The 26,579-nt window shown below is 44.4% G+C and overlaps 1 protein-coding gene across 1 annotated transcript; it reads left to right on the plus strand.

Moving 5' to 3' along the window:
* Positions 1-12,161: 12,161 nt before the first annotated feature.
* LOC149446171 (REST corepressor 2-like) lies at positions 12,162-26,179 on the plus strand. Its single transcript, XM_089652777.1, has 4 exons — positions 12,162-12,252; positions 12,351-12,530; positions 17,951-18,009; positions 25,907-26,179. The coding sequence occupies exons 1-4, from the start codon at positions 12,162-12,164 to the stop codon at positions 26,177-26,179; spliced, it is 603 nt and encodes a 200-aa protein (XP_089508903.1).
* Positions 26,180-26,579: the final 400 nt, after the last annotated feature.

Here is a 26,579-nt window from a genome sequence, read left to right on the forward strand (position 1 = left end):
AGTAATAGGACATACTTGCCACTTACTACTGCGTGTAAGACCACCACGCTAGCATCCCTTTTTATACCTGTGACATTAAAAGTCCCAGTTTGACTTGAAAGCCCTCCTTATCTATAGGTGCTGAGAATAAATATTCTCTATTGAACATGATGGATGCTAGCATATTGACAGCAAAAGACATAGTAGCTGATTTATTTCATAATGTGCATCTCCATAGTATGCCATTACAATGTGCAGCATGGGGACAGAGGTGGAATATAAGCAGGCTGTGGGTTGAAATTAGTGACAAAAAAGTAATTTAATTCACTTTTTGAATAGTGTAAAATGAAATATGGCAGCACAGGTTACAACCTCAACATAACACAAGAATCATGAGATCCTAACCCTTTGATGGAATAATAGTAAAGAAACTTTTCTTCTCTGAATTTAGGTCCTGCTCACAATTAACAATTCAGTGGTCCGCCATGAATTTCCAAACCCAATGAGCAAAAGAGGCTTAAATAGGAGTGTATGTGTGTTCGAAAGCTATGCTGTTTGTAAATGGAAAATACTAGGGGGCGGGGGGGTTGTTGATCCTTTCAAAGAATGAAGTGCCAAGAATCATGAACAGCATTCTGGAGGTTGTTTGAGTACTTCCTGTGACATTTTCAATCAACAATTAAAGATAATTTACTGATGTGCTGCTTATTTCTTTTATTCTACTGCACTCTATTGTTCTTCTTCATATTATTATGTGAGGATGTACACCTGTTGTCATTTTTGTTTCTAGTTAGGCCTCATTCACACGGGTGTGGTTGTAAACCCTTACATATAACCAGTGAAGTGACTGGCCTCAGGTGATACACAGAGATGAAACTAATCCTCCTGCATAGGCGGTACCTGTTTATCTACAACTGTCTTTCCCCTACATCCAGTCAAAGTGAAGAATTTACACAGGATATCTCAGCTCTGAAAATCAGGGGGCTGGGAACTGATGGTACATCAGAGAGGAGAGCTCTGAGAGCTGATTGGAGGGGAGGGAAGCAACCCCCCCCCCCCTTCAAACAGAGCAGGAGCTGAGGCAGTCAATCACAGGCTGTATCCTTCCTTGTCGTCTTTTTTCTCTTGAGGTCAGGAATACTTGTCAGAAGTGACTCATGTAGATAGCAGAGGAACAAAGCAGCAGACAGAAATGACACTTAGTGCTCTGGATCCAGACAAATACACACTATAGAGGTATATGCTTTGTTCAGATTTTATTGCAGAGGTTTACCACCACTTTAAGTGTACACCCATGTGAGGGCAGGTGTTCCATGTATCCTCATGCAGGCAGTCCAGAAGTTTTGCTTAATAATGTAACCTGAGTTACGTTTGTTAAAGTGGTTGTAATGTCTAAGCATTTTGTACCATAATGTATAAACATTTTTTACCGTAATGTCTAAACATTTTTTACCCTAATACATTCCTTGAATCAAACCAATTCCACAGAGTACTTTAAATTGATTTAGGGTGCTGGTGCCCAACTCATGGACCCTTGGTACTTAATGTGGAGTGTAGTAAAGAACAAAAAAACAGAGCGCACCAACCTCGCACATAGTTGGTGCACTCTGCTTTTTGTTCACTACTACAGTCTATATCGAGCTTCCCCAGCTTCACATTAGAGCTGCACAACCTTTGACCGGTCCTGGAGGAACTTCCATATATCATACTTTATATTGATCCATCGGTCCTGGATCCTCGAGCACAGGAGGTGTTGTATCTGTGATACTTAATGTGGTGTCCCAGAGCCCCAGCAACCAATATTTAGTGTTATACCTACTGAGGTGCTTATCAACACATAACCTGAGAAAGTAAAAGGTGAAGTGATTGTGAACTCCAGCTGTTCTAAATCATATGAAATGAGGAAAACCAGGGAATGTCCCTCCTCTCCGTGTACCGTGTCCTGTGAATAAAACCTAATGCTGGCTCAGAAAACAGCATTTTTAAAGGAAAAATTCACCTTTGGGAACATGTTCCATCTTCCACTCGTTTTTAGGGAGGAACATGTAACATGTCCCCAATGCTGCAGCTGCTGCCTGACCCCCCTCATCCCATCCCCATGACAGCAGTACGAGGAGAGGTTCCCCATATAAGCTGTCACTTTTGTGTGTGTGTGTGTGTATGTGTGTATGTATATATATGTATATATATATATATATATATATATATAAAATATGTGTATATATATTATATATTTTTTTTTTAAATAACATTTTTTCTTCTTTGCCTTTTTAGGTACAAATCATTAAACAGAGAAACAGCAGTTTGAGGGGAATACTCAGTGGAGGAATTGATGATTTGAGGCCTCAGGAGGTAAGATTTCTTTAACTGTACTCCTTGAAAGTCTGATGTATATTCAAATGGTGTGCAACAAATCATAATTACTAATCACAAAGCTGTTCAGTCTGACTGCCTGCAATTTTCTTAACTGATTTCTGATTGGTGGTTGTGGGTTACTAATCTGGGGTGCTCAACCTTTTGAAGAACGAGGGCCATTTAAGTGATTTGGAAACCGGTCACGGGCCACAATAAACTGAAAATGGTTTAGAATTTTTTATTTTGAATAACATAATGATCTTTTTCTTGCAGCAGCTGCTGAATGCTGGCAGGAGGGAGAGGGGGATAAGACGGCTTTCAGCGGGAGCAGGAGGAAAATGGAGAGGATTGGTTCCTATATATCTTTTCCTGCCACCCCTCCTGTCCAAATGTAAAACAGAATGTGACAGGGAGGTCACGTGGGGTGGGGTTACCATTACGACCCCTGACCCTACACCAGTGGTTGTGGGGGATGGGTGGGTGGTGGTTCTGATACTCTCCTCCCTCTCTCTCCTCCACCAGTTCACAAGTAAATGAACTGTTCTCTGGCTTCATAAGTTTCTGTCCCATTTTGCTTTACTTCCCTCCCGGGGACCCTAAGGTGAACCCCAAAGCCGTCACTCTCTCCTGTTCTAAGAGTGCTGTGTCGTGAGACGGTTTAAGCAGAACCCACGGACAGCAATCAGCACTCCCCCCCCCCCGCTTCTCTCTTTGTCCTCTATCTCCTCCGGTGACTTCCCTATTTCCAGCTCCACTGAGTAATGTACATTAACCCGGTAAACCAATATATCAGGGGCTGCAGGCATCACTGACTGCAATCCCAGGAGGGTGCGATTGTATCCTCCTTGTACTACTTTCACCAATCCCCACCCTTCTTCATGTACACCAAACAATAATCCACATACACAGTGTGGGCATGACATAGTATTTCAGACACGCCTGTCGGGAGTAAATTTTTTTTCTTTCCCACAAAGCCAAACTCCGGCTGTGGTCTCCCCTCGTGTCGCCAACACTGCGACTTCGAGTTCCCGGCACCCTCTCTCTAAACAGGGTGTAACCTATCCACTCCTGATGAGGAATATTCTGCTGTAATTCTCCCCTCCCTCACAGGCGCATCAGCAACAACCAATCACACACTGGTACACACAGACAACACAAAAGACAAGACATATCACACTGGTAGATGACGTTACACGGACAGGTGGGTTCAAAGGAGCCCCGAGCAAATACCTGTCCTTTTTCGATCAACGGACAGCCAGACAGGTGGGTAGTCCCGCTGGGCAATCCCGGACCGTGCAGGTAAGGAATTATATTAAACATAAAATTCACTTACCCCTTCTCGGAGGTGATCAGTCTCCGGGTCCACCAGTGCCCCACGGGTCCACCTCGTCCACTCTGGGTCGGCTGGTCCAGTGTTCAGAACTCAGGCTCCACGTTGGTGCGCCAAAATGTTTTGGATGTGGTCACTTACCGACCACAGCTGTTGTGATCTACCTGTCAGGGCTCCAGGGTATGACCAGAGATAACAGTACATACAATGCAAGCGTCGTCAGGCAGGCCGGGTCAGGTAGGTACAGGGGGTCAGGCAGAGAATGGTCGGGGTCACAAGCCAGGGATAAAACAGGAGAAGTCAGCAGAGGTCCGGATCAGGCAGGGTCGGCAACGAATCAGACAGGGACAGGGGCAGGAACAGGGATGCAGGAACAAGATACAGGGCCCAGGAAAAACACACACCAAGGCAGAGACTGCAGGTCTGGCCATCCCTTAAATACACCTGCATAATCAACTTCAGGTGTTTGGCTGGCTGCAGGGTTGAGTCTCTGATTGCTGGGAGCACCCGCTGGCCAGCCCTGGTACTGCAGCCCACAAGGCAGGTGAGTCCCACCATTACTGGAAAGTCCATTCCTGACAGTACCCCCCCCCTCAAGGAGCGGCCTCAGGACACTCCAAACAGTCCTAGCTGGGCAAAATGTTCCACCGCCCGGGTCTGGTAACTGGCGGGATATCAAAGACTGGCACATCGGGCAGCGGCACACCGGGCAGGACTCTGGGCAGGACTCTGGGCAGAGGCACATCGAGCAGGACTCCGGGCAGCGGCACACCGGGTAGGACTCCGGGCAGCGACACACCGGGCAGGACTCCGGGCAGCGACACACCGGGCAGGACTCCGGGCAGCGACACACCGAGCAAGACTCCGGGCAGCGACACACCGGGCAGAGGCACACTGGGCAGGACTCCGGGCAGAGGCACATCGGGCTGGACTCCGGGCAGAGGCACATCGGGCAGGACTCCGGGCAGCGGCACACCGGGCAGGACTCCGGGCAGAGGCACATCGGGCAGGACTCCGGGCAGGACTCCGGGCAGCGGCACACCGGGCAGGACTCCGGGCAGCGGCACACCGGGCAGGACTCCGGGCAGCGACACACCGGGCAGGACTCCGGGCAGCGACACACCGGGCAGGACTCCGGGCAGCGACACACCGGGCAGGACTCCGGGCAGCAGCACACCGGGCAGAGGCACATCGAGCTGGACTCCGGGCAGCGGCACACCGGGCAGGACTCCGGGCAGAGGCACATCGGGCTGGACTCCGGGCAGAGGCACATCGGGCAGGACTCCGGGCAGAGGCACATCGGGCAGGACTCCGGGCAGAGGCACATTGGGCAGGAATCCGGGCAGAGGCACATTGGGCAGGACTCCGGGCAGAGGCACATCGGGCAGGACTCCGGGCAGAGGCACATCGTGCAGGACGCCGGGCAGGACTCCAGGCAGTGGCACATCGGGCAGGACTCCGGGCAGCGGCACATCGGGCAGGACTCCGGGCAGAGGCACATCGGGCAGGACTCCGGGCAGGACTCCGGGCAGAGGCACATCGGGCAGGACTCCGGGCAGCGGCACATCGGGCAGGACTCCGGGCAGCGGCACATCGGGCAGGACTCCGGGCAGCGGCACATCGGGCAGGACTCCGGGCAGCGGCACATCGGGCAGGACACCGGATCACCAGGCGGAGCAGCAGGCACCGGGCCACCAGGCGGAGCAGCAGGCACCGAGCCACCAGGTGGAGCAGCAGGCACCGAGCCCCCAGGAGGGGCGACAGGCACCGGGCCCCCAGGAGGGGCGACAGGCACTGGGCCCCCAGGAGGGGCGACAGGCACCGGGCCCCCAGGAGGGGCGACAGGCATCGGGCCCCCAGGAGGGGCGACAGGCATCGGGCCCCCAGGCGGGGTGGCAGGCGCCGGGCCCCCAGGCGGAGCGGCGGGCGCCTGGCCCCCAGGCGGAGCGGCGGGCGCCTGGCCCCCAGGCGGAGCGACAGGCATCGGGCCCCCAGGCAGGGCGGCAGGCCCGCAGGCGGAGCGGCGGACACCGGGTCATCGGGCACGACAACGGGCATCGGGTCACCAGGCATCAGGTCATTTGGCTCGCCAGCGGGCACCGCGTCATCTGGCAAGGCAGTGGGCGCCGAGTCACCAGGCACGACAGTGGGTTCTGAGTCAACTAGCATGACCACGGGCACTGGGTCAGACATTGGATCGTCTGGCTCGACAGCGGGCATCGGGTCACCAGGCATCAGTTCATTTGGCTCGACAGCGGGCACCGCGTCATCTGGCAAGGCAGTGGGCACCGAGTCACCAGGCACGACAGTGGGCTCTGAGTCAATTGGCACGACAGCGGGCACCGGGTCATCAGGTACCGGATCGTCTGGATCGACAGCGGGCACCGGGTCATCTGGCGTTGGATCGTCTGGCTCGACAGCGGGCATCGGGTCACCAGGCATGACAGCGGGCACTGGGTCACCAGGCATCAGGTCATTTGGCTCACCAGCGGGCACCGCGTCATCTGGCAAGGCAGTGGGCACCGAGTCACCAGGCACGACAGTGGGCTCCGAGTCAACTGGCATGACCGCGGGCACTGGGTCAGACATTGGATCGTCTGGCCCGACAGCGGGCATCGGGTCACCAGGCATGACAGCGGGCACTGGGTCATCAGGCATGGGATTGTCTGGCTCGACAGCGGGCATCGGGTCACCAGGTATGACAGCGGGCACTGGGTCACCAGGCATCAGGTCATTTGGCTCGCCAGTGGGCACCACGTCATCTGGCAAGGTAGTGGGCACCGAGTCACCAGGCACGACAGTGGGCTCCGAGTCAACTGGCATGACCGCGGGCACTGGGTCAGACATTGGATCGTCTGGCCCGACAGCGGGCATCGGGTCACCAGGCATGACAGCGGGCACTGGGTCATCAGGCATTGGATCGTCTGGCTCGACAGCGGGCATCGGGTCACCAGGCATGACAGCGGGTACTGGGTCATCAGGTACCGGATCGTCTGGATCGACAGCGGGCATCGAGTCAACTGGCCTAATGGAATCATCAGGCTGGATCAGTTCATCAGGCTGGATAGAAACATCATGCTGGGTGGAGGCATCAGGCTGGGTGGAGGTATCAGGCTGGGTGGAGGCATCAGGCTGAATGGAGGCATCAGGCTGGGTAGAGGCATCAGGCTGGGTAGAGGCATCAGGCTGAATTGTGGACGCCGAGGCACCAGGCTGCACCACGGAAGGCAGGTTCTCAGATGGGAGGCTGACCGGTTTGGATACTGGCAGGATGGTATTGGTTGGAAAGAACTTTCGCCTTTTCCTGGTTTTAGTTTCCGGAGCACCGTAAGTAAGCGCAGGTTTGTAAACGGATGGAGCAGCTGGAGACAGAGAAGAGCTGGAGGATGGAACAGGGGAGGGAACAGTTGCTACAGAGGGCTTCTTTACAGGGTTAAAGGCAGGATAGGTGCAGCGAGTGGGAACAGGGTACTGACATGCGGTAGATAGCAGGGTATACTGGGCTGTAACTGGAGGTGCTGTTGGGAATGCAGGAATAGAGCTTTGAAGAAATAGATTAGAAGCAGGACTGGGTTTTTGCAAGCTGACTGAGGCTGGGTGCAACAAGTCTGACCATGTCTGCAGTATGGGTTGAACAAAGCTCAGCTTACACAAAGCCTGTCTGACCAAAGACTGCAGTGCGTTTATACAATCTCTTAGTACCTGTTGTGAACATGCAGAATAACGCTCCAGAAAGTAATCCACATCATCCTCTAATAACCATACCAGGGACTCTACCTGGTCGGCACTAAATGGGGGAAAAAATTCATCCCTGCATTCGGGGGTACCAGATAAAACCAACTCAGCACAAACCTGAATCAATGGCTGCACCTCAGAGAACTCTGTGCCCTGATCTACTAGAACATGAGCGATCCGTGTACATTCTAGCAGTTGATCCCGGGTATACTCCCCAGAGTTTGATAAGCATACTCTCTGTCATCAAACACTAGCAGAGATAAATACACAACCTCATCAAGATCCATCCTTCCCAGCAACAAGCCAAGATGGCTTCCCTGTGCAGCCACTTCTGGTCAGGATTGGCCTTGGTGTAATGTCAGGGCTCCAGGGTATGACCAGAGGTATGTGAACTGACGCAGGGAAACGCAGGCTTCAGATAAGTTATAGACAATATAATTTATTAAAGACTAACAATACAAACATAAACGCAGTGCAATACTAAAACATAACACAGTGCAAACGAACCAAACCACCCACAGATAACAGTACATACAATGCAAGCGTCGTCAGGCAGGCCGGGTCAATAACAATCGGGCAGGTAGGTACAGGGGCTCAGGCAGAGAATGGTCGGGGTCACAAGCCAGGGATAAAACAGGAGAAGTCAGCAGAGGTCCAGATCAGGCAGGGTCAGCAACAAATCAGACAGGGACAGGGGCAGGAACAGGGATGCAGGAACAAGATACAGGGCTCAGAAAAAACACACACCAAGGCAGAGACTGCAGGTCTGGCCATCCCTTAAATACACCTGCATGATCAACTTCAGGTGTTTGGCTGGCTGCAGGATTGAGTCTCTGATTGCTGGGAGCACCCGCTGGCCAGCCCTGGTACTGCAGCCCACAAGGCAGGTGAGTCCCACCATTACTGGCAAGTCCATTCCTGACACTACCAGTGAGCCTAATTAATGTGAGAATACGTGCACGTGGAAGTAAGACACTGGCACAAAATGCAGTTTGTTAACTTCCTAATTTCTACTTTATTGAGGAAATAACAGTAACATTTATAAGTTTCATGACGCAGGCAAAGCATATACGATGATTGGGTGAAAAGTCCCCTAAGTTTCCTGCATGTTCTTCCATCCATGTTGATATCTTCCAATCATTGTCACCAAAACAACTCATTCCCTTTTATGGGGGTTGTTTACATTAAAAGATACTTTTGTTCTAATGAGTCACCTAGGGTGAGACTCCGGATGAAGGCACCATCTTTGATTATCATTGTTCCATTGCCCTATATCTGATTGTTTTCTTAAGAGAGTAAGGAATTTAGAGAGAGAGAAGCAGAGAGTAGCAAGACTATAAAATTGTCATTTTACTGATCATCTAATAGAACGTGGACTGTCTATCGCAATCCACTACACGCCCTTGCTGTCCTTTATCCACCTATAAGGTTGCTTTTACACTGATGTGCTGCAGTATACCCACACCGCTTGTGCAGCGCAGTGCACCTGCGGCTTTCCTTCAGGTTAGGTGTACATTGCTATAGACTTCTGTTATAACTTGTGAGTGTGATGCACTTTCAGAAAGCGCACCAAACCCGCAGGATATAATAGAAGTCTATGGCTCAGTGCAGCTAACCTGCAGGAGAGGCGCAGGCGCACTGTTTCATGTACAGGAATGAAGACAACACAAGCTGCTAGTGTGAGGAACCATGTTGAACAACCAAACTGTATCCAGGTCAGGCATAGAACAGGAAACAGGAAGTATAAAGCAATGCAATATTACCATATGCAAGTAGGGTCACAGTATTTGCATAATAACTCTATAACACGCACTGTGCTGGCACCCACGGGTCAGTGTGGAAGTAGCCTAATAGTTGTTAACCTTTTCATAAATGCTAAAATGCCCATTGCATATGCGCAGTGTATATGTTGTTTAACTACTTGCCCTCCTGAGGATTTACCCCCTTAATGACCAGGCCTCTTTTTGCTACTCAGTGCTGCAATAATTCAACTGATAATTGCGCGGTCATGCAATGCTGCACCGAAACAAAATTTACTTCATTTTTTTCACACAAATAGAGCTTTCTTTCGGTGGTATTTGATCACCTGTGCGCTTTTTACTTTTCACGCTATAAACAAAAAAAGACCAAACATTTTGAAGAAAAACGATATTTTTTAATCTCAGCTATAAAATTGGTAAATTAATTGGTTTACGTGAAAGTTATAGCATTTACAAATGGCGGGAAAGATACTGGGATTTTAATTTTTTTTTTATACTAATAATGGTGGCGATCAGCGACTTATGGCGGCGATCAGTGACTTATGGCGGCGATCAGTGACTTATGGCGGCGATCATCGACTTATGGCAGGACTGCGGCGGACATTCTGACACTGGGGGGGAACTGACTTGGGGTCACTGACATCCCCAGTGACACCAATACAGTGATCAGTGCAAAAAAAAAACACTGACACTGTACTAATGGCACTGGGGAGGAAGGGGTTAACTTTATTATTCAGTGAAAGGGTTAACTGTGTGAGGGGAGTGTTTTACTAGGGGGCGGGGGTGTGTACTGCAGGGAACACCGCTGATCGAGACAGATAAACTCTTCTGTCCCGATCAGTGTGTCAGGAGCTGTCAGGGAACTGACAGAAAGCACAGTTACTGCAGCTGTGCTCTCTGTCACTGATTGCCGCTAATCGCCGGGACATAGCCGGTAACGACCGGCTGTGACCCGGCGACTGACATCGGCGGCTGTGATCTGTGGGACAGGTAGGGCGGCGGCGCGTCTCGTGCACGCCCCGTGTGCGCCCCCTACCCGGTTTAAAAACACACGTTTTAAAACGTGGTTTTACCCAGCCGTGCCGCCCTGCCGCCATATTTCTACAGTGGTTGGGCGGCATGTGGTTAATACACTGACTCTTTTTCCTTGTCCAGGTTCTGCTGGCATCACTCTCTGCCTCCAGGCTGCTAGAAAGGTCCCAGGTGAAGTGCACTTGGTATCACTTCACCTTGGGCAGGTGCTGGCAGTACAGAGGAATGTGGATCCTGCTCCCTCTATGGCCACCTACTTCCTCTGTTTCTGGCTCATTGCACTCTGATGCTCTGGAAAGGCGGGTTGGCAAACCCAGATCATGTTCAACGGGTTGCCAACCCTGGGCATGCACTTCCCTATTTTGAGGTTGAGTGCCACATCAGAGGGCTCCGAGGACCACAGGTTGAGCATCCCTGCTATATACCATTGTTATTGGGCTTTACTTTACCTAAAGGTAAAGGTCTTTGTTATCCAAAGCAACACTCAGATTCTATCTTGACTCTCCCATGCTGCACTGGTAGCATGCATGAATCTGATTTGTTGCTATGAAAAATAAGGCCTGTTGCCTTTTATGTCTGTGTCCTGTTTAAACCTTCCCAGCCTTAAACGGGCATTCTCTTGATTTTTAGCTGAATATTAACCATTAGCCGCCCGGCCAATGGCCGTTTGGCGGCCGCAAAAACGCTTCGGCATTCTGGGTGCACGGCATTTGGCGTGCTCCCGCACATGCACAGTTCGCGTGGTTGCAGAGCCGCGCAGCGGCGGCGTGATCTGTCACTGGCCGTGTATCTCGGACACGGCCGATGACAGATCTGAGTACCGGCCCCGTTGCCGGTACCATGTGACCTGCTATGACCAATCACAGAAGGTCACATGACAGTTGTATACAATGGATGGCTTCATTCATGCCATCCATTGTATACTAGTGCTTAGCTGTGAATGGTCACAGCAGGTCACATGCACATGTCATGTGATTAGCTGTGACCAAATCACAGCTAAGCACAAAAAAAACAAAAAAAAAACCCTGAATGAATCGATTTCATTCAGGTAAATGCTTGCTTATAGCAAAGTAATTCTTTGCTATAAGCAAATTGTGTAAAAAAAAAAAAATACTGATCACTTCCCCAAAGTAGTACAATGTTACTATGGTAACATTGTACTACTTTGGTCATAGTAAAATATGAAAAAAAAATCTTAAAAAAAAATAAAAAAAATGTAATAAAAACTTAAAAATAATAAAAAAATTGAAAAAAAAAAATATATATATTTTTTTTTTCATACTGTCACCAGTCAGTGTCCCTGTTCACCGCCATGCCAGTTATATGATGATGCTGTACTGCACTGGTGACAGTATGTAAAAAAAAAATAGTGAAAATAATTTTTTTAATTTTTTCATTTTCTGAAAAATTATGACAAAAAAATACAACTTCAAAAAACTCGCCATTCCTCTTATGAAGTACGTTGGACTGTCTACTCTGCAAAAAGGGGTCATTTGGGGATATCTGTACTATTCTGACATTCTTGGACCTCAAGAAATTAGATTGGCTGTCAGTACTTCAGGATTGATCAATTTTCAGATCTATACCATAGTTTGTGAACTCTATAACTTTCCTACAAACTAAATAATACATCCTAATTTGGGTTATTTTCACCAAAGACATGTAGCAGAATACATCTCGGCCTAAATTATGAAGATCAATTATTTATTTGTAAATTTTTATAACAGAAACATAGAAAAACGTGTTTTTTTTTCAAAATTTTTCATCTTTTTTTGTTAATTTAGCAAAAAATAAAAACCCCAGCGGTGATTAAATACCACCAAAAGAAAGCTCTAGTTGTGTGAAGAAAATGATAAAATTTTAGTTTGGGTACAATGTTGTATGACCACACAATTGTCATTCAAAGTGTGAGAGCGTTGAAACGTGAAAAATGGCCTGGGCAGGAAGGTGTAAAATTGCCCGGTATTGAAATGGTTAAGCTTAATTCACGGTGGACTACAGATGAGCAATTGCTGGCTGTGCAAGGTGAGATACATTTGGTGCCTGATCTTCTAACACCGGGTGAGATGATTGCAGATCACAGAATGTGTGGGAGGTGGTAATACAACACATGGATATACTGTACTAGACTAAAACCTCTTTGCTGTTTTCCCTTTCAGCTTTCAGGAGATATGGGAAGGATTTTAAGGCCATCTCAGACGTTCTTGCAAATAAGACACCTTTACAAGTGAAGACTTTTTTCATTAGTTACAGTAGACGTTTTAACTTGGATGAAGTAGTTCAGGAGTGGGAAGCGGAGCAGGGAGTGGATTCATCTGCAGCTGGCAGTGATTCCACCAGTAAGAGCACTGCTTCCTCCCAAATAAGCAGTGAGGAAGATGTGAGGTGAGAGATTACAGCATTAGCCCAACGTTGGTTCACTCCTGGCTCCAATTAGCTCTGGGAGAAGTCATTAAGCTAGGGCCTCACATACTTTTTCCTCCCTGCACTGTGAATGTTTACATGTTATGTGCAATTAAACCATGGCAACATCTAATGTTTGTGTAGTATTATGTTCAGCAGACTGTGTTCTTCTATTGTTGTGACTTAGATGACGTTCAGAGCGCATTTTATGCCCAATTCATGCAAAACTCCACGTAATCCCAAGGGGTTCACATACTTTTTCTTGCAACTGTAGATGCAGTAAACTGACTGCATGTGCATTGTCACCCAAGGACAGGAGGTGTGTTACTAGCAGGATCAGTTAAAAAAAAAAAAAAAAGAAAGAAAAGAAAACAAATGCAGTCACAGCGTTTGAGGGACTTGCCTGCAGTTTGAAAGCATCTAAGACCAGAGTGAAACAGATCTGTTGCCGCTCCAAAGATGGACACTGAATTTTCTTTGCACTGGTTTGCACACTTTAAAGGGACTGATTAATGCGAAATAAGTTGCAGCGTCTTGTCTCCTTCTGCAGTTTGTGAGTCATTAGTTCTGTAAAATACATGCCTATGTGTCCCTATTTGAGGGACCTATGCCCCGAAAATTGTAACACATGTATACAAATTTGTATAGTGGTGGGAATTTTAATATTTCCTTATCTTGTTTGCTGATCACCATCCTGAGACGGTCTTTGGAGCCTCCCACCTCCAAAAATATTATCAGGATTTGTGAATGGTGAGCGATCAGTGAATGTGATCTCTCCTACGAGGCATTAACAGAGAGGCATGCATGCAGTCCTAAGCTCTTCCAAGATCAGAGCTGTCAAACCCTGGTTGCTGTGGCCAGGTAAATAACAGACTAGGGGACTTTTTGTCTTCAGTATGCTTGGGCAGAGGATTTGTTTTGGCTGCAGAAGGGTTAAGTTGTACACCAAGGACACATTTTTAAATTCCAAAAATCATTTACATTTGCCTTTACTTGGGTTGTTGTAGGACGATTGACAGGCTTTTAAGCATTGGGTGGAAACGCCGTCCTAGGCATACCTGAATAATGATGCCATTTTCTTACAGTCTACCCCTTGTGTTCATTAATTTTTGCTAGAATGAGCTGTATGCTGTCTACTTTATATGCAAAACAAATGCTGTCTTGGCATTTAAACATTAAAGAAGGTTTCAGTCAAAGAGCAGCATGTTGCTATTATGTGCAAGTATTTATCAAGAATTCATTAAATTGACCTCGTGGAGAACACCATAGTGTCCGCCAATGGGAGATCAGAACAGTTCCATAAAACCTGGTTTACTGGCATGACTTTATCTGTTTTTCAGAATATCATGACCTCTTGGCATCTGCAGATGCCTAAACTCCTCTATATATCATTAAAACCAAGCAATTTTCTCTGCTCTTGAATCTTGTGTCCACTGCTGATGCCTTCCCTCAGTGCCCCCCACCATAAATACAGTATATGGGTACGTGTACCTATATATGCATACATAGGATTGGTGTGGAATTTTATTTTGCCATCCCCTCACCCAGTCCTTCACTTTCCCTCCTGTCTTGATGGAATCCCTTCAAGGGTTTTATGCTTTCTACAGTCTAATTCCAAGTCCTTTGGCCTATGGCCGGGTTCTTCTCTCAAGCATTCATTCACACACAAGATGGTTTGCATTTTTACCATTGACCATAACCAGCAGTTTATTATCTTTTGTCTTGCCTTCATTGGGTACTGCCAGCTCAAGAGATACTTTTGCACATTACAGGACAGCAATTTGCTACATTCTCAGATTCCAGTGTCCTCGGCAGAACTCTCCTGGTTTTATAACTTTGATTGTCAATAATTACTGCTTAACGACTTCTGCATGCTGTATCAATTTCTGTCACTTTAACTTAGTTATATAGTTAGTCTGGCTGAAAAAAAGACAAAAGCCCATCCAGTTCAACCATTAAAAAAAAAAAAAGTTATGATCCTATACCAACAGTTGATCCAGAGGAAGGCAAAAAAAACCCAGCAAAGCACAATCCAATTTACTTCTGCTGGGAAAAAAATTCCTTCCTGATCCCCCGAGAGGCAATCGGATATTCCCTGGATTATCTTTACCTATAAATGTTAGTATCCAGTTATATTCTGTGTATCCAAGAAAGAATCCAGGCTTTTTTTTAAAGCAATCCACTGAGCTGGCCAGAACCAACTCTTTAGGGAGTCTATTCCACATTTTCACAGCTCTTACTGTGAAGAACTTACTAAACAATATGGTAGTGTGACAAGAGCACCCCTACCTGAAAAAAGTAGGTTACTAAATGATCCACGCGGAGTAATATGAATTCAAAAGAATTTCAAGAAATACTTTATTTGATCACATAGATCATAAGGAGGTTAAACATGAGCACGGTGAACATATCAAACAAGTAAAATCATGTTAAAAAGCACTTGGCGTCTTCAATTTAGGGTCATCTTAGCAAATAGAGTACCATACAAGGCAGAATTGAGTAATGGTGAGATAATTATCCTGGGTTTCCATGTGTTTCCAGCTTGTATTAGAGTAAACCATGTATTCAGCAGATGTGTTCCCAATATATGTCAGGAGCCTCCTGGTATGTAAAAGCTGGAACACAAAAATACATAGTATATGTATAGAAATATGAAAGCCAAATCACATCCAAAGCTCACCAGGCCTCCCTCTACAGTAGTCAATGGATACTTCTATTACCTTCTCAGTGGTGAGACTATCAGACCCGCTTCTCAAGTGTGGGGACTTCCTGGATAGCCACCCCAAGTGAAACAAAGTCCACAGTACCAAATGATTCTGAGGATATATATAAAAATAAATGTATAGATCACAGGCATCAGGTAACCCTGAAAACAAAAAAACACAAAATGTGGGTATATTACCATCAATAAAGATCAAGAAGACTCCCGTCGACTTGAAATAGGATCAGGTCCTTGATGCTTTTTCAAAGGTGCATGTGGGGGTGGGGAGCCAGGTAGTCACAGTACGTAGATTCCAAACACATATAATATGTATATAGCATGTAGCAGGCCGTAAGTACCTGAGTCTATATACCCAATGAAGGGTTTCCAAAAATCACTCAAATTGAGAAAGGTATTGCGGTTTCATAAGGATATGGCTATGTCACAGCATACAATGCCTGAATAGGATAGCGTATATATATGTATGTATATTGTCCTCCAAAGAGGATTTCCAAAAAATTCCCCGAGTATACAGGGTAGATTAGGCCCGTATAGCATGCCCTTTTAACACCATATATGCTCTATAAATCTAAACAGCTGTAAGCTTAAATAACTTGCCACCGGTGGAAGGTATGTTCCCCTAGGGGATTGCCGTTTGCGAACCGCTGTAATAGTAGCCTTATGGTAGTTTTCAGAGGGTCTAGGGCCTTCCTAGTAGGGAGCTGTGACACCGCCGTTCCTTCCCGCCTCGTGGGCGCCGCGCCCAGTGAAGACGCCGAGCGTAGTGACGTCAGTACGTTGACGCGTTTCGTCCGCCAATCACCGCAGACTTCGTCAGAACTGGGAGGGGACTTCAATCCTTCCCTTATATGGTGCACTAATTGCATACCAAAGAGTCTCCACCTCGCCATCTTGTGTTGAAAGAGTATCACTACATTGGAAATATCCAAAGTGAATTAAAACACATATATTAAATTTAAAATGATTGCTGGATATAGAGAGGAGGAACCTTATTGCTATAAATCAGATCATCTTCAAAGAAGATAATAAAAAAGAGATTATTATTAACATAATTATTGTTCGACCAGGGAGACATCAAGACTAGGTTCAGCCACCAAAATTTCAGTATCAATCCAGTTATTGTAAGAATTTACTACATAGTGAGAATAGGAAGAATCACAGAGTTGAATTCATACTTTGTCCAGATAGATCCATATTTTATTCATATATATGGTACCCCAATACAGGTTATAACTCAAGGTATGTAATAGGTTCCAGGGAATTCAATTAAAAAAAAACCCAAAATTGAGTTCTGTATTTAGTCCATATGGGACAAGTGCACCCAGGGTATAAATCCAGAATTTTTCTTTTTGTAGGAGGACTTTATCAAAGTCCCCCCGACGAGCTGAAATATTCAGCAGGAAAATCCCTTTTACTTTTAAACCTTCTGTTTTGCCCCCATGTACTTCTTTAAAGTGTTGTGCCAGTGGGTTCTCTTTTTCTCCCTTTCTTACATTCCTATTTTCATTTCTGATATCTCTCAGATGTTCACCAATCCTAGTCCTGAGGTTTCTTTTTGTTTTCCTATATACATCTTCTTGCATGGACATTCTATCATGTATATTATTTTACTGCTAGAGCAATTAATAAAGCTTCGTATTTGGAATATCTTAGATTTATCATTGTTAAAGAACTGATTGGACTTATGTACAAATGGACAAATCTGGCAATGGCCACATGGGAACATACCACATAGGCCGGTCCTCCTAGTTAACCAATTTCTTTGTGGTGCCTTCTGAAATTCTGATTGTACTAATATATCATTTAGATTCCGAGCTCGTTTTGCTACCATTTGGGGGCTCTCCCCTACCACTCTCGCTATCTGCGGATTTTGAGTTAGTAAGTACCAATGGGAGTCCAGGGCCTTCTTAACTTCACCCCATTGTTGTCCAAATTTAGTTATGAATCTTACCGGTTGATTTACCGGGTTCGCACCTGCCTTTGGTTTTGATTTATTTATAAGTTCCTCTCTTGTTTTACCGAGGGCTCTTCTTTATGCTCTTCTTAGGGTTCTATGTGAGTAGCCTCTTTCTCTAAACCTCTTATAGAGCTGAATGGATTCATTTCTATACTCCACTTCTTCTGTACAGTTTCTTTTTATTCTCTGAAACTGACCAATGGGTATTCCCTGTTTTAAACTCCTTGGATGATAGCTATTAGCATGTAGAAGAGTATTAGCCGCTGTTTCCTTTCTAAACGTTTTAGTGACTAATTTATTTCCGTAGATAGAGATTGATAAATCCAAAAATGTTATTACCTCTCTATCTACTGTATAAGTAAGTTTGATATTCCTATCATTCTCATTTAAAAATTCCATGAACTTTTTAAGCTCATCTATACCTCCATCCCAGATCATCAAGACATCATCAATGTATCGCAACCATTTTATTGCGTATTGCTTATAGGGAGTGGAGGGATATACCAACTCCTCTTCCCATAAGCCTAGATGTAAACATGCAAATGCCAGGGCCCAAGGTGCTCCCATGGAGGTACAACATATTTGCTGATAGAAGGAACCCAGAAACTGAAAACAGTTATGGGTCAGCATAAGCTCCAACAGATCCAATATAAATTCATTTTGAGCCTCCATTTCAGGAAAATATGTCTCCAAAAAGTGGGCCACAGCTTTCCGTCCCCAGATGTGTGGGATGGAGGTATATAATGATTCCACATCAATACCCACCAGGAGTGCACCTTTAGGTACTTTTACATTTAAAATCTTTTTCAGTACATCTCCCGTATCCCTTACATAGGATCTGAGTTCCAAGACCAGATCCTTGATTAGATCGTCTACAAATTTACCTATTGGTTCCAAAGGGCCACCAATAGCAGATACTATAGGGCGTCCCGGTGGTTGAGAGGGATTTTTATGTATTTTTAGGATTATATAAAAGGTGGGGATGTTATATGCATCAACTGTCAACATGTCACATTCCCGTTTGGTTAATAAGTTTGCTTCACGTGCCAGTTCCACTTTTCTATTTAGAGCAACCACGAGTTTTGGGAACGGATTATTATGTAGTTTACGATATGTATCCGGACTCTTCAGCTGTCGAAGTACCTCCTTTTCATATTCCACACTCTCCAGTAATACTACATTCCCCCCTTTTTGTCACTTTTTTTAATCACAATGTTTTTAGCATTCTTAAGTTCCCTAAGGGCTATTCTTTCACCCCTAGTGAGATTATCAACGTTCCTCATTGTCCAGTCTATTTTTCCAAGATCATCATGTACTAGATCTAAAAAAGTACTTAACCATTTATTTTCCCTAATATTAGGCATTCTTCTAGATGGAGTTTTAAGTCTAGTGTGTCTTTTCCACTTATTAGAAACATCCACCTCCCCAATCTCACTGTTTATAGGAGTCTCCTCAAGAAGACTAATGAGATCACTTAATGCCTGTTGTTCCCTCTCTGAATTAAGGTCACAGGGATTTTGTTCTTCTCTAGATAGATATGGGATTCTTAAAAGGATCTTTCTCAGAAATAGATTTAGATCTTTATAGACCTCAAACAGGTCCATTTTATCCGTAGGAGAAAAGGTTAAGCCTTTCCGTAATAGATCATAATGTCTTTTTTTCAATGCAAAGTTGGAAAGATTTATTACCTTAAGGTCATTAGTTCCCTCCTCTAGGTTGGTCTTTACCTCTTGTGGCTTCTGGTTCGATTTTGATTGGGTGGTTTTAGGGCAGCTAAAAACATTTTTCTATGAATAATAGGGAATACTCGTCAATGAGTGAAGACGATGATGAAAGTAATAAGAGATCTGTCAGTTTTTTAGAGGAAAAAACAGCTGGCGAGAACCAGGGGATACTAAAACAAACAAACAAACAAATAAATGGGACAAAGGAAGAAAGAAGCACCATAGCTGCCCTAAAACCACCCAATCAAAATCGAACCAGAAGCCACAAGAGGTAAAGACCAACCTAGAGGAGGGAACTAATGACCTTAAGGTAATAAATCTTTCCAACTTTGCATTGAAAAAAAGACATTATGATCTATTACGGAAAGGCTTAACCTTTTCTCCTACGGATAAAATGGACCTGTTTGAGGTCTATAAAGATCTAAATCTATTTCTGAGAAAGATCCTTTTAAGAATCCCATATCTATCTAGAGAAGAACAAAATCCCTGTGACCTTAATTCAGAGAGGGAACAACAGGCATTAAGTGATCTCATTAGTCTTCTTGAGGAGACTCCTATAAACAGTGAGATTGGGGAGGTGGATGTTTCTAATAAGTGGAAAAGACACACTAGACTTAAAACTCCATCTAGAAGAATGCCTAATATTAGGGAAAATAAATGGTTAAGTACTTTTTTAGATCTAGTACATGATGATCTTGGAAAAATAGACTGGACAATGAGGAACGTTGATAATCTCACTAGGGGTGAAAGAATAGCCCTTAGGGAACTTAAGAATGCTAAAAACATTGTGATTAAAAAAAGTGACAAAGGGGGGAATGTAGTATTACTGGAGAGTGTGGAATATGAAAAGGAGGTACTTCGACAGCTGAAGAGTCCGGATACATATCGTAAACTACATAATAATCCGTTCCCAAAACTCGTGGTTGCTCTAAATAGAAAAGTGGAACTGGCACGTGAAGCAAACTTATTAACCAAACGGGAATGTGACATGTTGACAGTTGATGCATATAACATCCCCACCTTTTATATAATCCTAAAAATACATAAAAATCCCTCTCAACCACCGGGACGCCCTATAGTATCTGCTATTGGTGGCCCTTTGGAACCAATAGGTAAATTTGTAGACGATCTAATCAAGGATCTGGTCTTGGAACTCAGATCCTATGTAAGGGATACGGGAGATGTACTGAAAAAGATTTTAAATGTAAAAGTACCTAAAGGTGCACTCCTGGTGGGTATTGATGTGGAATCATTATATACCTCCATCCCACACATCTGGGGACGGAAAGCTGTGGCCCACTTTTTGGAGACATATTTTCCTGAAATGGAGGCTCAAAATGAATTTATATTGGATCTGTTGGAGTTTATGCTGACCCATAACTGTTTTCAGTTTCTGGGTTCCTTCTATCAGCAAATATGTGGTACCTCCATGGGAGCACCTTGGGCCCCGGCATTTGCATGTTTACATCTAGGCTTATGGGAAGAGGAGTTGGTATATCCCTCCACTCCCTATAAGCAATACGCAATAAAATGGTTGCGATACATTGATGATGTCTTGATGATCTGGGATGGAGGTATAGATGAGCTTAAAAAGTTCATGGAATTTTTAAATGAGAATGATAGGAATATCAAACTTACTTATACAGTAGATAGAGAGGTAATAACATTTTTGGATTTATCAATCTCTATCTACGGAAATAAATTAGTCACTAAAACGTTTAGAAAGGAAACAGCGGCTAATACTCTTCTACATGCTAATAGCTATCATCCAAGGAGTTTAAAACAGGGAATACCCATTGGTCAGTTTCAGAGAATAAAAAGAAACTGTACAGAAGAAGTGGAGTATAGAAATGAATCCATTCAGCTCTATAAGAGGTTTAGAGAAAGAGGCTACTCACATAGAACCCTAAGAAGAGCAAAAAGAAGAGCCCTCGGTAAAACAAGAGAGGAACTTATAAATAAATCAAAACCAAAGGCAGGTGCGAACCCGGTAAATCAACCGGTAAGATTCATAACTAAATTTGGACAACAATGGGGTGAAGTTAAGAAGGCCCTGGACTCCCATTGGTACTTACTAACTCAAAATCCGCAGATAGCGAGAGTGGTAGGGGAGAGCCCCCAAATGGTAGCAAAACGAGCTCGGAATCTAAATGATATATTAGTACAATCAGAATTTCAGAAGGCACCACAAAGAAATTGGTTAACTAGGAGGACCGGCCTATGTGGTATGTTCCCATGTGGCCATTGCCAGATTTGTCCATTTGTACATATGTCCAATCAGTTCTTTAACAATGATAAATCTAAGATATTCCAAATACGAAGCTTTATTAATTGCTCTAGCAGTAAAATAATATACATGATAGAATGTCCATGCAAGAAGATGTATATAGGAAAAACAAAAAGAAACCTCAGGACTAGGATTGGTGAACATCTGAGAGATATCAGAAATGAAAATAGGAATGTAAGAAAGGGAGAAAAAGAGAACCCACTGGCACAACACTTTAAAGAAGTACATGGGGGCAAAACAGAAGGTTTAAAAGTAAAAGGGATTTTCCTGCTGAATATTTCAGCTCGTCGGGGGGACTTTGATAAAGTCCTCCTACAAAAAGAAAAATTCTGGATTTATACCCTGGGTGCACTTGTCCCATATGGACTAAATACAGAACTCAATTTTGGGTTTTTTTTTAATTGAATTCCCTGGAACCTATTACATACCTTGAGTTATAACCTGTATTGGGGTACCATATATATGAATAAAATATGGATCTATCTGGACAAAGTATGAATTCAACTCTGTGATTCTTCCTATTCTCACTATGTAGTAAATTCTTACAATAACTGGATTGATACTGAAATTTTGGTGGCTGAACCTAGTCTTGATGTCTCCCTGGTCGAACAATAATTATGTTAATAATAATCTCTTTTTTATTATCTTCTTTGAAGATGATCTGATTTATAGCAATAAGGTTCCTCCTCTCTATATCCAGCAATCATTTTAAATTTAATATATGTGTTTTAATTCACTTTGGATATTTCCAATGTAGTGATACTCTTTCAACACAAGATGGCGAGGTGGAGACTCTTTGGTATGCAATTAGTGCACCATATAAGGCGAAGGATTGAAGTCCCCTCCCAGTTCTGACGAAGTCTGCGGTGATTGGCGGACGAAACGCGTCAACGTACTGACGTCACTACGCTCGGCGTCTTCACTGGGCGCGGCGCCCACGAGGCGGGAAGGAACGGCGGTGTCACAGCTCCCTGCTAGGAAGGCCCTAGACCCTCTGAAAACTACCATAAGGCTACTATTACAGCGGTTCGCAAACGGCAATCCCCTAGGGGAACATACCTTCCACCGGTGGCAAGTTATTTAAGCTTACAGCTGTTTAGATTTATAGAGCATATATGGTGTTAAAAGGGCATGCTATACGGGCCTAATCTACCCTGTATACTCGGGGAATTTTTTGGAAATCCTCTTTGGAGGACAATATACATACATATATATACGCTATCCTATTCAGGCATTGTATGCTGTGACATAGCCATATCCTTATGAAACCGCAATACCTTTCTCAATTTGAGTGATTTTTGGAAACCCTTCATTGGGTATATAGACTCAGGTACTTACGGCCTGCTACATGCTATATACATATTATATGTGTTTGGAATCTACGTACTGTGACTACCTGGCTCCCCACCCCCACATGCACCTTTGAAAAAGCATCAAGGACCTGATCCTATTTCAAGTCGACGGGAGTCTTCTTGATCTTTATTGATGGTAATATACCCACATTTTGTGTTTTTTTGTTTTCAGGGTTACCTGATGCCTGTGATCTATACATTTATTTTTATATATATCCTCAGAATCATTTGGTACTGTGGACTTTGTTTCACTTGGGGTGGCTATCCAGGAAGTCCCCACACTTGAGAAGCGGGTCTGATAGTCTTACCACTGAGAAGGTAATAGAAGTATCCATTGACTACTGTAGAGGGAGGCCTGGTGAGCTTTGGATGTGATTTGGCTTTCATATTTCTATACATATACTATGTATTTTTGTGTTCCAGCTTTTACATACCAGGAGGCTCCTGACATATATTGGGAACACATCTGCTGAATACATGGTTTACTCTAATACAAGCTGGAAACACATGGAAACCCAGGATAATTATCTCACCATTACTCAATTCTGCCTTGTATGGTACTCTATTTGCTAAGATGACCCTAAATTGAAGACGCCAAGTGCTTTTTAACATGATTTTACTTGTTTGATATGTTCACCGTGCTCATGTTTAACCTCCTTATGATCTATGTGATCAAATAAAGTATTTCTTGAAATTCTTTTGAATTCATATTACTCCGCGTGGATCATTTAGTAACCTACTTTTTTCAGGTAGGGGTGCTCTTGTCACACTACCATATTGTTTAGTATGTACTTTTTGGGTTTATGGATCCACACTTATACAAGTGAGTCGGAGATATGATAATGACACCAGTTATTCGTGTCATTCAGGGTGGCCTGTTTTTGTTTTATTGTTGTGACTTACTGTGAAGAAACCTTTCCATGTTTTGGAGATTTACATTTTTTTTCCTCCAGATGTAAAGGATGCCCCCTTGTCATCTGTGATGACCTCAGGGTGAATAACCTACACCGAGTTCACTATATGAACCACTGATGTATTTATACATGTTGATCATATCCCCCTTAATCTCCTCTTCTCAAGAGAGAATAAATTCAGTTCCTCTAATCTTTCCTCATAGCTGATCTCCTCCATGCCTCCGTATCAGTTTGGTTGCCCTTCTCTGTTAACTTTCTCCAGTTCCCCAATGTTCTTTTTGTGAATTCGTGCCCAAAACTTAAATATATGCCATCTGGATGTAAACATATTTTCTGATGTAAAGCTATGCTATTCTTTAGTACTTTTGCAAAAACAAAATAAGGAATTTATTTAAAAAAAAGAAAACATACTTTTCTCTTTACGCCGCTACTGGACCTTTCCCCTCCATTCCGCAGTTATCTGAACTGTACGTTGAGGGATAGCCTGGAAGTGACGTTCAGGCACTTGAATCTGCGTGTTGTGTATAACAGACTCCAGTTATGGTAAATGTTAGCTGCATAGTGCTGTCCAGGTCCAGAGGCGGCAGAATGTCCACAGCAGTTGCCTGTCCTTACAGACTCACCCAGTGGGGCTGATTTAGCAAAGGTAAATAGACTTTGCATTCTGCAACTGCATATGCTTCAGAGCTTGGTAAATGAGGGGAGGGTCTGCTGACTTCCATTATCGTATCACGACTCGACTACTGAAACTCCCTCCTCACTGGCCTGCCTCGCCGCTGGCTATCCCCGCTTCAGTCGATCCTGAATACGGCTGCCAGACTCATTCACCTTTCCAACCGCTCCGTTTCCGCCACCCCCCTCTGCCAATCCCTGCACTGGCTTCCGATTGCGCAACGGATCAAATTCAAAATCCTAACACTGACGTACAAAGCCGTCCACCATACTGCCCCGAACTACATCACTGACCTAATATCCAAGTACCGCCCAGCACGCACACTCCGCTCCTCACAAGACCTCCTTCTCTCTAGTTCCCTGGTCTCCTCCTCCCATGCCCGCCTCCAGGACTTCTCCAGGGTGTCACCCATCCTCTGGAACTCCCTGCCCCAACCCATCAGATTATCACCTACTCTCCTCTCCTTTAGGCGCACCCTGAAAACCCATCTCTTCAGGGAAGCCTACCCTACCCCCCTGCTAACTTGACCGACCTCCTCCACCCTTCCTACCACTCCATCCCCCACAGCTATCTCCTCCTGTACCACTATCCCCTCCCTCCTAGATTGTAAGCTCGAAAGAGCAGGGCCCTCAATCCCCTCATGTTTTGCATTGTATTGGTATTGTTCTGTCACATGTTCTGTCCCCCTTTGTAATGTACAGCGCTGAGCGAACTATTGGTGCTTTATAAATACTGTATAATAATAATAATAATTATTAATTTGTGTGCAAGCAAAAATGCTGTGGTGTTTTTGTTTTTTTGTTTTTTTTTTTTGTTTTGGTTTTTCCCCCATTTACTAATCTCTGGAGCAATAGCACCTGCAAAGTGTACAGTCTATTTGCCTTTAGTAAATCAACCCCAGTGAGTAGGCCAGTTGGGATGAACACCAAGAGCTACCTCTTTTTTCATCAGTCGCATTGTTTCCTATGCTCACTGTTTAGGAAAAAACCTTCTCTATGCAGCAAAAAGTTACAATCAAACTCTCACTAAAAAATTTTTGAGCTCCACATATAAACATAAACGCACACGTCAGGGGTGCCTATGTGCAAAAACTTTGGCATGTCTGACAGTATATAACGTATAGCACAGTGAGAGTGAGCGTAATAATTCTAGGGCCTTAGTGAACCGTGACTTTAGAGTGAACTGTGAATTGACTATGGAAAATTTAGGGTACTAAAGTAATTGCTGTTTCATGGGACCACACAGCTTTAAGGCTTGATGCATTAGTTCTCTATTTATTCAGCACAACTTCATCTTTTATATTTGACCAAAAAACTGGTTTGCATTTGTGTTCTTCATTGGGAAGAATGGTCCTTACATTTGTGGTCAGTGCGAAGAGTCCCCCTTTACAGAAAGCTAAAAACGATCATTGGTGTTAGTGGGAACTTATCTGAGAGGCAGAAATTGCTCATTGCTCAAGGAACCTGCAGCAACCTCTGGAGGAACCCTGGTTAAGAAACCTTGCTCTAAAGCAAAGGTTCATGTTGTCCCATTATTTTTTTTGTTTTTGTTTTCACTTTTAATTTTGACAAATTGCCTAATTTCATGTCTAATTTTTTTTATTTGCACTTTTATTTTGACATAAAAATTGCCTAATGTGACAATGGAAACATGCTAAATTTTCATCCTCTTCTCCTTTCACAGGTACAAATCACATCTGTTTCTGCCTCCTCTCAGACAGTGACAACTACTTCAACAGCTTCTACAACTCCAACAGCTGCTACCATGTCCCTCCCACCTCCATTGCTAAGACCAACAATTCCTTCTGCTCCTATACTTCATCGTCAGCCACCTCCACTCCAGCCTGGACGTCTTCTCCAAGCTCGTCCTCCACTTCTTGTCCGGCCAGCTCCCCGCCAGAGCCCACGAGCACCACCTGCTTTATTGGGCAATCATGCAGAGCCAGCTTTCTCCTGAGGGATCTAATGAATGTTCTGTTTATATACAGTGTGTTAATTGGGTGGGTTTATTTATGGGAGTATTGGCTTGGTAATAAGACCTGTGTACAGAATTGTCTGTATCTAACAGAACAGTATTGAACAATAAATGGGCCTTGCGTGGAAATGGTGCTATAATATAGTTGTCCTAATGGCATGTGGAGTGATACATTTCAGCACAATGCCAATGATTTTTTTTTTTTGTACAATTAGGGGGTTCAGGGTTTTTTTTGTCTACATATTTGACCATCAGTGGAAGTCTCTTCTATCATGGATTTAAGACATCTTTATAAATGTCGTTTTCAGTGGCACATGTGGTGGAGATTTCCAACTTGCACATTGACTCTGCCTACTTATGGCTTCAGAGGATGTTGGATTAG

Source organism: Staurois parvus, unplaced genomic scaffold, assembly GCF_062004578.1.
Source record: "Staurois parvus isolate SC_StPar_1 unplaced genomic scaffold, SC_StPar_1.0 ptg000694l, whole genome shotgun sequence".
NCBI classification, from domain to species: domain Eukaryota; kingdom Metazoa; phylum Chordata; class Amphibia; order Anura; family Ranidae; genus Staurois; species Staurois parvus.